Here is a 13,369-nt window from a genome sequence, read left to right on the forward strand (position 1 = left end):
AGGGGCAAGAAGAAGAATGGGGGGGGGAGAAGGGAGGCTCTCCCTGCTGTTCATCCAGGACCTTCGCTTCTGTTGTGGGGGGGGGGCAGCTGGGGTCCCACAGGGGCTTCCTTGGTTGGGGCAAATCCTGGCCCTCCTGGCTTCTTGTCCAGCATCCCCATCACTAGAGCCCCCCCCCAGGTCTCAAAGGGTGTCGCGGTTGTCACTCGAGGAACCATCGGTTGGTCGTTCCTCTGTGTTTGGGCCAGTCAAGGTTTCCGTGCACAGTTTGTCAGCCTCAGAAAAAGAGTTACCAGCCGCCTTAATCTGCTCCTGCCGTGCTCACATTAGGCCAGTCTGCTGCCGGTGCAGCCAAATGCCTGTTTTGCCCAATGCTCGTTCTTTCATTTTGCAAATTAGTTTTTCTAATTCAGCGTTGTGCATCCTGCATCCCCACCAACTAGGCGGCACTTAGGATGCAGTTCTGCATTTATGACATTCTGGAGGAATTCACATTGACCTGGAGGAGAGGAATGTAGTCCAAAGCCAAACCAGGACAGGAAGGAAGAAAGCTGACAGCTGCATCCTCGGGGAGGGGAGGGACCGGCGTCTCCCTCCCAGATGAGGAAATAGAGTGAGGAAACACGAGTGGGAAGAACACACCAGAGCCTTCAAAAATATGTTTTTGAACAGAGTGGGAGATAACAGGAAACATTTCTCTTTGTCATTTGAATCAAAGCCCAGAGCGTAGCAGGTCCAAGGCTGCCAGATGGTGACACCGTTTCCCCCTGAAATCAGAAAGTGGCTTTAGGAGGGCAGGATTCCCCCTCCTCAGCGAGGTTTAGGGCCTGGAGAAAAAAGAAGGGAAGAAAAGAATGGGAAGAGTTTTACTTTCAGGAGCTCAGGATTACCCATACAGCACTTTGTCCTTCCTCTTTTTCCTGTGACAGCCCTGCGAGGTAGGTCTGGCTGGGCGGAAAGGACCGGCCCAAAGTCCCGTGCTGAGCTGATGTGGCTAAGAGTGGCCTCTGCCTCACAGATGAACCAGAGGAACGCCAGACCCCTGGTTTCCCTCCCCTGAGCAAATGCCCCCTCCTTCAAGGCCTTTCTCCCTTTCTGATTTTGAAGCCACAATTCAAATCAACCTTCTAAAGACTGGGGGTTTTTTAGCACATGCGATTTAGTGTCATCAGGGCTGAATTCCAGTGCAAACTTTGGCGGTTTTCCACTATTCCAGCAGGCAGCCTTTGGGAGGGGGGCAGCTGAGAACTTAGCCAGTTTCTTGAGAAAGCTGAATGGATTTGCATCTGCTGGTCGATGTACAGAGAGGGGTGGAGTTTTACCTTCTGGCTGCCTCACTCAGTTCTGCAGTTCTTGACCTGAACTCGGCTCTTTCTCGCCCCAAGGAAAGTCCTCTCCCCCCCCAGGTGTTGGCTCATGGAAACCCCGCTGCCAGCCCCTCTTGTGGCTTGCAGGAGTGGGGCTCGCAAATGGCAGCCCAGGAAATCCAAGTCGCCTTCGCCCCCCTTTGCAAGGGGAAGATAAATGGGGGGAAAGAGAGTCCAGGGTTTCAGAGAGGAGATTTCTGCTTACAAAACTAGCACACGTTGCTGCTTGTTTTCATCCCAGGTGGCTGAGGGGACTGAGAAGGAAGGAGAGCCACGGGGACCCCTGAGAAGGAGGGCAGAAGCTGGGCCTTCCACCCCACGGAGACATTTACATTGAAATCATCCAAACTGCTTCTCAGACGAACACTCCCCCTCCCCTGCCTCCAGAGCTGAGCCAGGGGACCTTCGGCCGCCCGATCCCTGCCCAGCCGAGTACTTACGAGTACCTGCCCGACATTTTCTTGGCGACGACAATCACGATCCCTGTGGCCACTCCGATAGCTGCAATGGTGCCAAGGATGATGCCAACCAGGGTGACCGTTTCCAGGTGGTCTGAGGGGGAAAGCAGAGAGACGAGCAGTGTCCCCAGGAAGAAGTGTGCCTACGGTACAGGCCGAGGCCGGGTCTACTCAGAAGTAAGACTCGTGGGTTGAGTACAACTCCCGCCCAGAAGAGAGGGCGCAGCAGCCCATGGCGGAGGGTGGATCTCATCGTCCTCTGCCAGCCAGGTTCGGGGTAGAGTGGGAGCTGGCACTCGGCAACCCCTGGCTAAGACGTACGGCTGGTGTCAGGATTCGGTGCTCCCGGGGCCCCTCTGGAGGGGGGGAGGCAGCACAATGGGCAGCCCTGCCCAGATCAGGGAAAGAGACTCTTTTTCTACGCCCGTCCCCGTCACCTGGCAGGCCACAAGGTAAGCTGCTGCCTCTGCTGCTTTTTAAAGGTTCCTGTGGGAATGTTAATGGGGGCGGAAGGGGGGGGGCTTTTTCTGAAGGAGGACAGGGACTTTCTGCCTGTGTGGGCAACACTGCGCTGGAGTTCGCCCAGAAGGAAGAAGCTGCATGGGCTGGCTTGGGGGTCTTGCTGCTTAGGTGCCTGCCTGTCCTCCTGCAGTCCGTAGTTGAGTTAATTCGGTTTACTTAATACAGTAAGCATCACGGTTAGCTTGCTGAGTCTGGATGTCTGAAAGGTCAGCAAGGGACGGCACCCATTCGTGTGAACTCAGCAGGCCACCATCAGTGCCGTTCTGTTGTTGTTGTCCCCTCTCCACCTGTGTCCCTGCCGACGGCTTGCTTGGCACTGGACTGTTCCTCTCCCTTTGCGCTCTGGGTGTCACAGGCTAATGAGCCTGCTAAGCTCGGGGGGGGGCGGGTGTAGGGGCAATGCTGAGAGTCTATTGCTTGTGGCTGGCAGAGTGGCATGTTTGCCCGTGTTGCCTTCTGATCCATTTGCTGCAGTTCGTCTTTCGCATGCCAAGAGTTTTAAAAAGCCTGAATTTGCTGGGGGGCCCTGTTCTGTGGGGGATCTCTCCCTAACCTTTCCTTACTTACCCCCTCCCACGAGTTCCGCAGTGTGACGCGTGGGCCAGTGAGCGGGGCTTTTGGGTAGGGGCTCCCAGGCCCTGAGACTGCCTGCCTCCGCTCCCTTCCCATCCCTTAGGAGCCCAAAAACCATCCCCTCGGGGCCTTTCCTGACAGGGGGAATCTGGGAACGGAGGAGGAAATGGTGCCCTGGCTCTTTTGCTCTGTGGGGCCCTCTGGAGCGTCAGAGAAGGGGGGGGCTTTCCCTTTTGACCAGAGGGGTCCGAACAGGGTCCTCTCCAGAGTGCCCCTCTTCAGCGGAGGAGGAGGAGGAGGAGAGCAGACATGGCCCTTTGGCTGACCTCTAAAAAAAAATCAGCTGAGTCTGGAAAGTCCAGCTGGCTGATAGATCAGTATTTTATTAAGATCCACACCCTTCCTTCTTTGCCTAAGTTCTTAAAAAATGCAAAAATACAACTTTAATCAATTTAAATAAATAACCAAGGCCAGCTCTTCCCACTTTCCTCTCAAATTCAGAGCCAGACAATCCATCCTAAAACAATTCAGGATGCTTGCTTATGAAGTGGGGTTGCTCCAACTTTCTTTCGATGGCTGCCGGGGGGGGGGGGGCTGCCTTGCTCTGTGGGCTGCTCCCTCTGTAATCAACAGCCCCCCTTGTTGGGGGAGGAGGAGGAGGAGCAGCAGCAGCAGTGCTGCTTATGGGGGCAGCAGGTTCACGTAAGGATTGCGGTAATCCAAGAAAGCAACTTGATCGTCTCTGACCTCACTCCTTGAGATTCAAGCGCATGACCACAACCTGTTTTCTGTAGGCCTTTTGACCTGGGTGCCAGGGCTGGCATGGGGCCAGCTTGCCCGAAGGAGGGCACGGAGGAAGGCCGGCTAATCTGGGTGTTACCTGATCTGGCCTGTTCATTATGTAACCCTTAACCCAGGTCGGCTTGTCAACAGGATTTCACAGAGCATCAGCAAGAGAGGCTGACACGGGTGACAGCTGGTGTTTTGTGTGTTTTTTAAGAAAAATAATGTTTTCATGCTTACAAATCCCCACAATGGCCCCACATGGAGACCCATACCATACCCTCCGAGGTTTCAGGCAGCTCTGTGTCCGTAGCGTTCTCCCCAAGGTCGCTGGAAGACGAGACGCTGTCTGTGGTCATCAGTGCCTGGAAGAGACAGCTGTCTGTTACTGCAGCCCCACCGGAGGGGGGGGGTGGCCTGCTGGGCTTGTTTCTTTTATGGCCTGCCCAAATCAAGACAGTTGCAGCAGATTGAAATTATCCAGAGCAGCAGTCGTGAATCAGCCTTCCCCCGGGATGGACACCAGTGGCAGGTGTGGGGATCTTGGTGTCGCCCAGTGCCTGGACTTTCCCCACATAGGCCAGGGGGATGGTGCAACCGCCTTTAGCATGAAAAAAGGTCCCACGGCCCTTTTTTCTGGGCACTTGAAGCTAAACAGATGGGCGGCCTTCCACCAAGTGGCCCGAGGTGGCGCCTTGACCGACCGCAACGCCACCCCAGGGTGCACAGCTGGCCCTTTGTCTGGAGAGAGGGCTGGGGTCCCTAAGGAACCCCCACAAAGAGCCAGGAGGGGAGGGAGGGTCTTGCTCTGCAAGTGCGGAAGCCCCATGGGAGTCTGCGCCCACCTCGCCCATTGCCGCCGCCACCACTGCCAAGTGAGCGAACAGGCCCAGGCTGTGCCGGGGGGGGGCACTCACCAGAGTGGGCACTTCGGAGTAGTCTGGGCCCTCGCTGGCTCCCAGAGGCGCCTTGCCCGGTTCCTCCTCCTCCTCCTCCTCCTCCTCCTCCTCTGCTGGAGCTGTCCTTGCTGAAGAGGAGACAAGAGCAGTAGCCAGGATGGGTGGTGGACAGCGGGACAGATATGCAGACCTTTGTGCCCCGGGGCATGAAGGGGTCGTGGGTCCCTCCTCACTGTGTGATTTTCCTCCCTAGTGCAGCTGTGAGTGGGGGGGGGAACAGGGGGGGCTTTAGGGCTATCATGAGCCCAATGTGCAGGCATGCCCTTCCCATCGTTTCTGAAGGGGGGCCAGCCCTGACGGCCGCCCCCCTTCCCGCTTTGGCTCTCGCCTCCTTCCTGGCTGTTGTTTGCAGCAGGAGGGGGGAGGAATGGGCCGGGCTAGCCTGCCTGCCTTTTGGGGGAGTGGGCATTTCTGAGGGAAGACCTGGAAGGAACCGGCTACTTTTTTTGACGGGCTTTGCATTTTAACAAGTAGCTAATTGGCAGTTTGATATTACATCATTTTCTGCCCTTGTTCAGCTGTTCTGGAGCCTGGTTCCCGGTAAAGGTGCAGGACAGGCAGCCCCCCTCAGCCCCAGCCGTGGTTTGGCCACTGCGTTCAGAGGAGCCCCAGGCTTGGTGGGGAAGCTTTCCTCTGGGGGATTGGGAGAACTTTCGGACCCATTAGGCACCGCCACCTCCAGCCCCCCACAGCGCCCCACCCTGAGCAATTTGCTTGCAACATTTCCCAGCTGGATCCCGGAGGACCTCGGCTGATGTGCTGCAGCTTCCTTTCTGTTGCAAGCCTGATTCTTTTTCTGTGGAAAGCAGGCGTGGAGGTGGATTACTCACTGCCCTCCACATTGCCAGGAACTGACCAAGCACATTCCCTCCTTTCCCAGCCTCGCTTGACGGGAGCCCTGAGGGGGCGGTCACAAAACGAAACTTCTGCCTGCAACTGTTCCACTGACGAAAACTCCAGGGCGTTATTCCGTTTTGGCTTCTTTATACTTTCAAAAGTTGCATTTATGAATTGATTCTATAGCAGCCCTGAGCGTTCCAGGAGGGTGAACTAAAATATACACACATTTTGCCAAAAATACTGAGAACTGCACCTTGCACCATGCTTACCTTCCTTGGCAAAGAGGCAGATGGTCACTCCGGCCACGAGGAAAATGAGGAGCCGTATTTTAATGGTCATTTTTGAATTCTTGTTCCAAAAGAAGCAGAGAAATCGCCCCCTGTCCGGCCCAGCAGAAGCCCAGCCCTGGTTAATCTAGTTCCCCCACTGGCTTACTGGTCTGGCCAAAGTTTTGGGTTTGACCGTCCCCGGGAAGGCTGCAGCTACCGCTCTTCTGCTCTCCTGGCGGGCTTGACCAAGTGATGGACACAGCCGAGAAGGGATCTGCCTTACCCCTTGCCCTGAGACTGGGTGGGGTTCAGGGGATCCCAAGGGGCGGGCCCTGCCTGTGCCCTCCCCACCTCTCAGGTTTAATGTTACAGGAATTTCAGAAGATCCTCTGTGATGAGGCAGGCATGAAGATGAGGCAAGCAGAGGAGGTGGTGAAAGGAGAACCCTCCCTCACTCCCTCCCTCCCAGGCAGGACTGCTGAGGGTTTTCTGTGGATAAAAAGCAGCCCCAGAGCAACCTCTTTGCAGCAGCTTTGGGGGAGTTCCCTCTTTCTGGCGAGAGACAAGGGTTCCGGAATGGAGGGAAACATGGCCATCTGGGGGACGCTCCTCTGCTTAGGGACCCCCAGTGATTGCCCACTCGGCACGAAGGCCGCCTTCCCACCGCATGTTCTTCAACTGGGCTAAAACAGGGCTGAATGGATGGAGACTTGGTGCGATGCGGGATCCTCAGCCATTATCTTGGCTCCTGTTTCATCCAGCTGGCTTCCTTGAAACCACCATGGTGTAGTGTACTTGCTTGTCGTGTAAACACAGCCCTTGGCTGACCTGTGTTTAAGGTTTACCTCTGTTGTGCGAATTCAGACAAAGGGAGTATAAAGATTGCCTTTGCCAGTCTGGCCCCAGCGTGAAATGCACTTCCTTTTATTTCTTGAACCCAGGGCCTTCCTGGGTGGTAGCCACCCTGCTCCTGGCACAGCGAGCCCCCTTCTCCCTCCCTCCCTCTTCCCCTGGGCTCTCCCCCCCTCCCCCCCTTGCACAGGCTGCCTTCCCGCCTCCTCTTGAGCGGCTGCTATCTGATCCAGGATACGTGATCTGCTGTCTCGACCACACGCTTCCAACCACACTCTGCTCGGCTGCCTCACACGCCAACACCGGGGCTGCCACCCTGCCGAGATGCCGACGGCTTCTCTGCCGGTGGTGACAGCTCTCCCGCGGCCTCGCTGAGCTGCCAGGATGCTGCCAGGCGTGCCGCCCTTGGTCTTGCTCTGCCTGGCCTTCTCCTTGGGGCACCCTTGCCCGGCCACCTGCAGCTGCCCGGACTCTCACACGGTCGACTGCCGGGGCCGGGGGCTGCCCGGCATGCCCACCCCATTCCCCCTGGACGTACGGAAGCTCCTGATGGGCAACAACAGCATCCAGAGGGTCCCGGAGGACTTCTTCATCTTCCATGGCGACCTGGTCTACCTGGAGCTCAGGAACAATGCCATCACTGCCCTGCCGGACGGGACCTTCAGCAGCTCCAGCAAGCTGGTCTACTTAGATCTGAGCTACAACAACTTGAGCCAGCTGGGTGCTGGCCTCTTCCGGTCAGCAGAGCGGCTGGTCAAGCTCTGCCTGGGGAATAACCGCCTGGCCGAGGTGGACGAGGTGGCTTTCGCCAACCTAGAGCATCTCCAGGTGCTGGAGCTGAACCACAACCGCCTGCAGAGGCTGAGCGTGGCGGCCCTGTCCGGCCTGCCCAACCTCCGGGCCCTGCGCCTGGACGGCAACCCCTGGCTGTGTGACTGCGACTTTGCCGGCCTTTTCAGCTGGCTGCAAGAGAACGCCTTCCGGCTGCCCCAAGGTAACTCCGCCCCCTCCCTCCCTCCTCCCCAGGCCCTCCCTGCCTCTCTTCTCCCCACCTCCTGCTCTCTCTCTCTCTCTCTCTCTCTCTCTCTCCCTGCGCTGTAGGTCCCACCCCTTGGCCTGGGGGAGTCTCTCTGTGTTTGCTCATTTCTGGATTTATAAGGCTGCCCAGCTCAGAGAGGGCGGCTCCTGGCACCCTGCCCTTTTCCTTGGGTGGTCCCAAATCACAGCATCTCCCTGAGAAGCCCCTGTGGAAAGGAGGGCCCAGCCAGGTGGGATGAGCCGGAGAAGAGAAGGGAGGCCCTGGGGGGGGGGGGCTGAGCTGCCTTCAAAATGGGTCTCTGGTTGGGGCAGGTCAGGCCCTCTAGGTGGGTTGGGGGGCTTTTGTAGCTGCTTTCCAGCAGATGGATTGCTGGGAGGGGCCCTCCTGCATGTGGGGGTCTTGATAGGAATGGGGTCTCCCCTGGGAGGTAGAAGCTGATCCCATCCAATCCGAGAAACAGCTTGCACATGCGTGTGTGCGTAAGAGCGCCCTGGGCGCAGGGTCTGAATTGGGCCCTCCTGGGCCAGTGGGTGAGCCGAGACTCCCTCCGGCCCAGGGCTTTCCAGCATCAACTGGACTCTGCCATCCTCTACATTTCCTCAGGCAGGTTTCCAGAGCAAAAGGGCCCTGGCCTTGAGGGGGCCTCCTTTCAGCATTCCTGAAGCCAGTGCCCCCCCCCAGGGATCTGCCTGCTCTGCTCACTGGCCGGAGTGGCCGGTCAAGCTGGCCAATGGGTTTCCTTGGCCTTGCCTCCATCTCCCTGCTATCAAAGGCTGCCAACGTATTTGGCATGTGTGTATGTGGGGGGGTGGTGGCTGTTGATCAGTTCCTCTGGACGGGCAGTTCTGTGGAGCTGAGTGCCAGCCGGATGCCAGGCAGAACGGAAAGTGCAGCAATCTGGCTCAGGCAGCCACTTTGCGGGGGACTTCCTTCTCCCCTCCTGTCTCTTCTACACACACACACACACACACACACACACACACACACCCCAGTGGTGAGGATTGCAGCTGGCAGACTGGAACCCAGGGAGCCACTGCTGCTCTCCTGCCAGGTAGCACAATTGCACAGGGTTGTGAGTCTGTCTAGGCAGCCTTGGGCTGAACCAGATGGGAAAAGCCACAATCACTAATGCTCCCATGACAACCTTCTAGGGCCCTAGTGCTGACTCTGCTAAGAGAGAAGGGGGCAAGGCCTTGTAGAAGAAAAAGGGCTTCCCTGGAGACTCCTCTGGCAAATGCCCATCAAATCTCACAGCTGCCCCCTTCCCCCCCACCCCAGGAGATCAGGCCTAAGTAGGGATTCCTTTTGTCGGGTTGCTTCATCTGCATCTCAGCATTTGCCAGAAGCTCAGAGAACTGGACTGCAGTGCTGAATAATTTGAGAAAGACAAAGAGTGTTTTTATCCAGTGTTTTTGGGCTCAGCTGAGCGGTATTTTGGGCAGGGGAGCTGTGAATGCTACTCCTAAGAGTAAAACCACCTTACTCTGTGCCCCTCTTGCCCCCTCCCTCTCTGCCTCCTGCTGTGCTGCAGGTCTGGGTGAGATCCGATGCTCCCTCCCCACGGAGGAGAGCTCTGTGCCGCTCAGCGACCTCACGGAAGCCAGTTTCCGGGACTGCAAGTTCAGGCTGTCCCTGGCGGACCTCCTGATCATCGTCTTCTCCGGGGCGGCCGTCTCCGTCGCAGCCATCGTCTCTAGCTTTGTTCTGGCGCTGCTGGTGAACTGTTTCCAGCGATGCGCGCCCAGCAAAGGCAACGAGGAAGAGGAGGAAGGCTGAGCGCCCTTCCCTGTCCCTGCACCCGCCTGCCTTGTTCAAAGGAGGCAAAGGGCAGCTCAGCCCCCTAGCTGAGGCCGAAGAGCCCCGTTGAGGAAAGCTGGGTCAAGTCGTGGCGAGGTTGAGGGCGAACGCTGGCAGCTCAGACTCCAAAAGAGCATTTCACCCGGAAGCTAAAATTTTCCTCCGCCCCCCCCCCCCCAAATGTAGCATCACGATGGTGACCAATCCAGTACGTGTCACACCTGTGCAAAGTTGCGTCCTGTGATCTTTTGGTGTAAAAGTGACCGCAACTGGTGCGATGTTGTGATTATTAACTAGGTATGTGAGGAGGGCACTCAAGTCAGATTCCAGGGGTTGGGGGGAGTCTTTGTTCCACCTATTTATTTTTCCCTGCCCTGTTTCCCCCCCCCCCATGGAAAGTATTCCCAGCATCCTGCTCTCACATGGGGCAGTCCTCCCTTTCTGTCCTAATCCAAGTGCTGTGCCCCCTCCCCTCTGGAAAGAGGACAATCACGTCTCCTGGGTGCCCCCAGCGGCTTTATTTGGCGGGGGGGGGGAAGGGGAGTGAGAGGGAGCTCAAAGCCACAAGTGACCACAAGGTTCTCTGAAGCCCTTCTCAGCGGAAATCCGTGCAAACTTTACTCCATTTTCTATGTCCCTGGAATTGTGGTTGAGCTAGGAAAGCATTAAATCCTGAACGGATGCCGGCCGTTCTTTGAACTCCTCCTCCTCCTCGTATCCTCCTCTTAACCGGGTGGCTTGTGGGAAAGCTGTGCTGATGCAACAAGGTTTTGATTTGTGGTTTATGGCTCCCGTTCCCTCACGTAAATCCAGCTCCCTTTTATCTCCGCAAGAAGCCCGTGGCCGCCGGTGCTTCCCCTGCACCTTCCTCTCAGAGAAGAATGCCCCCGTCCGCTTGGCTGGAGGAGCCGCCCTGCGAGGCTCCCGCCCTTCTCTCAGGCAGGAGCATCCAGGCTTCTGGGCAGCCACTGCTGGCGGCTCTGCTCCAGGATGCGCCTGGTGTCTGGCCGCTGGCGAGGGGCGTAGGCCGAGGCGGGAGGCTTGGGGTAGGAGCTGTGGTAGACGGTCTGGGCCACTTCCGTCTCTTTGCGATGCCAGGCTTTCATCAGGTGCTCCACAAGCCCATAGTTGGTTGGGGGCTCTGAGGAGGAGGGAAGGAGGGGAAGCAAAACGAAAGGGAAAAGGTGAGGGGTAAGGGAAGGTGAAATGGGAGAGGGGGAGGAGGGGCCGTAACTGTTCCCAAATAATTGTTAGACCAGGGATCTGAGCAGCGGTAGAGGAGCTGAGGCAGTGAAGCTTAAGACCACTGAGGATGCACCAAGGCAGGTGGGTCTTTCCTCCTGCATGCTGGTGGGGGCCCTCGGGACGAGGGGGCAGTCTTTCGGTGCTTCAAGTGGGGGGCTGATGTGACCATCTCCAGAACTACCATGTCAGACTGCTAGCACCCATTGGATAGCCGCAGTGTCAATCGTGTTTGTAGGCAGAGACTGTTTCATCCAGATCTGGTAGCCCTGACTCTACCCAGCAAGGATCTGGATGCCCCCCCTTCCACCCGCTCTGGAGACCTGCTTTAATTCCTACTTGTCCCATCGCAGCCGGCTAGTCCACCTGATGGTCTTACAGATTCCACAGGTGTTCCTTGAAACCCCTGCCCAGCCTTCTGGCTCGGGAGCCCACCACTCCACCCTTCACTGCCCTCCGTCCTCCCGGGACCTACCAACGAGGGGATAGTCTGATTTCTCTGGCGTCCATGCCAGTTTGTGCCTGTGCCATTTGCGGAGTGGAGGCAGCTGGGGGTTGTGGCCGTGTCTGTTGTATTGGTCGTCGTACTGCGAGACCAGGTGCTGATGCCTGGCCTCTTCACAGTGGGTCAAGATATACTTCCTTGGCAGGCCCTAAAAGGCAACGAGTGGCATTTTAAGATGGGGGCCTGACGGAGGAGCAGGCTGCAAGTGCCCCTCCCCTCACGCCCGGGGGTGGGTGGGCTGGCTAGGCTGATGAGGTGAACTGAGACTGGTGGAACTGGGCTGGGGAGGGCAGAATGCTGAGTCAGACCTTGGTGACTGTTTGGGAAAGGCATGTGGCCAAAATTTCATGGCCTGCCTGAACGGAGCCAGGGCGGCTCTGGGGGCTGTGAGGGGACTACAAAGCCCCTGCTCAGAGGCAGGGAGCTTGGGAGGGAAAAGCATCCAGAGGCTGGTCTGCAGGGGGGGGGCACTCGGGACTAAACGTAAGAGTAGCTTTTGTGTTGCCTGCTGAGTTTGGTTTGCTTTAAACCTGATTGGTTTTTGTTGGGTTTTCTTGGTGTGTAGTTCAGCCCCTCAGGTTAGTGTCTGGCTTAGTGTATCGTGCACACCCAGGAAACGAGTCTCTTCTCTGCCACTGTCAAGTGCAAGGCGTGAGAGCAGCCCATATGGGGCTCAGTGTGAAAGAGGGGGCAGGAACCAGGGCTCTCCCTCTCAACCCTGGCTGGAATCGCAAAGCCTTCCCAGTCCAGCCGGGAGGTGGAACTAAAAGGCCCCGTGGGAGCAGAGGGGGCACCAGGCTTGTGATCAGGACTCCCGTCACTCACTTCCAGCCGCTTCATAAGCCTCCGCATCACGGTTCGATCCGGGGTCCCAGTGGGGAAAGGAACAAAATCTTGTTGGAAGGTGCTTTGACCGGTCCCCTCATTATCACGAACAAACTAAAATAACCCAGATAAGCAGACATCATAGGAACAAGCTGAGATCGGCCATGCTGGGCTCCCCCTCTGGGAACCCACAGATTCCGATTTCCTGTGCCAACTGCCTTGACCCCCCCCCCGATTTTCTTACCCTCCTCCTCTCCTCTCCCCAGTTTCCAATCAGCACTTTGGTCGAGTACTTTGGCTCCACCTTCCAGCTTGGGAGGGTGCATTCCTGGACATCTCTGCATAGGTTAATCATGATTTCCCCCTCTTTCTCCGTCTAGGGGCTCCTCTCTGAGCGGAGAGTTGGGCCTTTGTGGCATTCCTTCATCTCAGGTTCTCCATTGTTGCCCATTGCCTTGGTTACCCTTGTGACACGCGGCAATGGGAGATTCCGTTGCGATGCAATCCCTGGGCTTGTTCTATGGGGTCCAGGGTTATGGGGCCGGATGCTGTTTCTGTCCTGGAGAGGCATCTAGATGGACCTTCAGAGGCTCCCTTTTGTGTCCCTCTCCTGGGTCTTCCCATAGCCCCACCACGCCCGCCAGCGCCAGCAGCGCCTGCGGGAAGCCATCAGGGCGCCGGCCGCAGACCGAGGGAGGAAGCACTGCCGCTGCCACCGTAGCACTCGGCCTCGGGCTTCGCGGTCGGGGCGGAGCACCCTCGGACCACGCCTCCTGTCCTGCTCGGCCCCTCGCCGAGGATCTGTGCAGTGCAAAGAGGAAGGCATGGCTGCCAAAACCCCTCCCATCATTTTCACTCTGTCAGAATGATCAGGGTTTATCGGAATTATGGAAATGAAGGCTGTGCTTTTGGCCAAGTATCTTAGCCAAAGCATCGCTTTCCTTGGAGCTTTGCCTGCACATGTGACGATTGCGATCTAGGATGAAGTATGTGGGCGCCTTTGGCATTAGGGAGTGCCACAAGAATGAGCAGCTGGGCCTGGTCTGAATGCACCGGAGCCGAAAGGCGGAAGGAAAACCCTCCTTGGAGTCTCTGAGGGACATTCATCCTTTCAGATCAAGTGAAGGACCTCGAGTTCCTGGTTTAGTTCCTTCGCGAGGGAACAAACAGAGCAGACAAGCACTGATAAAAGCGTTTCGGTGTTTGCTTTGCTCTGTCAGGTGATTTTCCAGCCACCTTGAAGGGGAAGAACAAGAAGAGAAGAGGGCAGAAGGATACAAAATAAGGCTATACTTTTATTAAACCAGAGAAGGCTTTCCAGAAAGACAAGCTTTTAAG

General features: G+C 57.0%; 3 protein-coding genes across 5 annotated transcripts; 1 reads left to right on the forward strand and 2 right to left on the reverse strand.

Annotated features, from left to right (window-relative positions):
- Positions 1–644: 644 nt before the first annotated feature.
- On the reverse strand, positions 645–6,040 carry PDPN (podoplanin). 2 transcript variants are annotated; one of them, XM_039367167.1, is made up of 5 exons: positions 5,772–6,040; positions 4,621–4,730; positions 3,984–4,068; positions 1,814–1,919; positions 645–827 (listed from the first exon to the last, which is right to left on the reverse strand). In XM_039367167.1, exons 1-5 carry the CDS (start codon positions 5,839–5,841, stop codon positions 821–823), a joined length of 378 nt encoding a protein of 125 aa, XP_039223101.1. In that variant the 5' UTR covers positions 5,842–6,040; the 3' UTR covers positions 645–820. The 2 variants fall into 2 exon arrangements, with proteins under 2 accessions (XP_039223101.1, XP_039223100.1); XM_039367166.1 differs by having other exon boundaries at positions 1,808–1,919; positions 5,772–6,039.
- Positions 6,041–6,815: 775 nt separating this feature from the next.
- LRRC38 (leucine rich repeat containing 38) lies at positions 6,816–9,804 on the forward strand. The gene is made up of 2 exons (XM_039367163.1): positions 6,816–7,617; positions 9,194–9,804. Exons 1-2 carry the CDS (start codon positions 7,008–7,010, stop codon positions 9,436–9,438), a joined length of 855 nt encoding a protein of 284 aa, XP_039223097.1. The 5' UTR covers positions 6,816–7,007; the 3' UTR covers positions 9,439–9,804.
- Positions 9,805–9,998: 194 nt separating this feature from the next.
- CUNH1orf158 (chromosome unknown C1orf158 homolog) lies at positions 9,999–12,457 on the reverse strand. 2 transcript variants are annotated; one of them, XM_039367164.1, is made up of 4 exons: positions 12,276–12,457; positions 12,032–12,145; positions 11,177–11,354; positions 9,999–10,600 (listed from the first exon to the last, which is right to left on the reverse strand). In XM_039367164.1, exons 1-4 carry the CDS (start codon positions 12,384–12,386, stop codon positions 10,395–10,397), a joined length of 609 nt encoding a protein of 202 aa, XP_039223098.1. In that variant the 5' UTR covers positions 12,387–12,457; the 3' UTR covers positions 9,999–10,394. The 2 variants fall into 2 exon arrangements, with proteins under 2 accessions (XP_039223098.1, XP_039223099.1); XM_039367165.1 differs by lacking the exon at positions 12,032–12,145.
- Between the last annotated feature and the right edge of the window lie 912 nt (positions 12,458–13,369).

This window comes from Crotalus tigris, unplaced genomic scaffold, assembly GCF_016545835.1.
Source record: "Crotalus tigris isolate CLP2741 ecotype Arizona unplaced genomic scaffold, ASM1654583v1 scf7180000020588.15403103151:6194809, whole genome shotgun sequence".
NCBI lineage: Eukaryota > Metazoa > Chordata > Lepidosauria > Squamata > Viperidae > Crotalus > Crotalus tigris.

Coding starts and splice junctions, on each gene's coding strand:
- LRRC38 (XM_039367163.1), top strand. CDS start 7,008: ATGCTGCCAGGCGTGCCGCCCTTGGTCTTGCTCTGCCTGGCCTTCTCC. Junction 7,618..9,193: donor CGCCTTCCGGCTGCCCCAAG/GTAACTCCGCCC, acceptor GCTGTGCTGCAG/GTCTGGGTGAGATCCGATGC.
- PDPN (XM_039367166.1), bottom strand. CDS start 5,841: ATGACCATTAAAATACGGCTCCTCATTTTCCTCGTGGCCGGAGTGACC. Junction 4,731..5,771: donor CTGCCTCTTTGCCAAGGAAG/GTAAGCATGGTG, acceptor TCTCCTCTTCAG/CAAGGACAGCTCCAGCAGAG. Junction 1,920..3,983: donor GCTGCCTGAAACCTCGGAGG/GTATGGTATGGG, acceptor TTTCCCCCTCAG/ACCACCTGGAAACGGTCACC.
- CUNH1orf158 (XM_039367164.1), bottom strand. CDS start 12,386: ATGATTAACCTATGCAGAGATGTCCAGGAATGCACCCTCCCAAGCTGG. Junction 12,146..12,275: donor GGGGAGAGGAGAGGAGGAGG/GTAAGAAAATCG, acceptor GGGTTATTTTAG/TTTGTTCGTGATAATGAGGG. Junction 11,355..12,031: donor GGCTTATGAAGCGGCTGGAA/GTGAGTGACGGG, acceptor GTTGCCTTTTAG/GGCCTGCCAAGGAAGTATAT.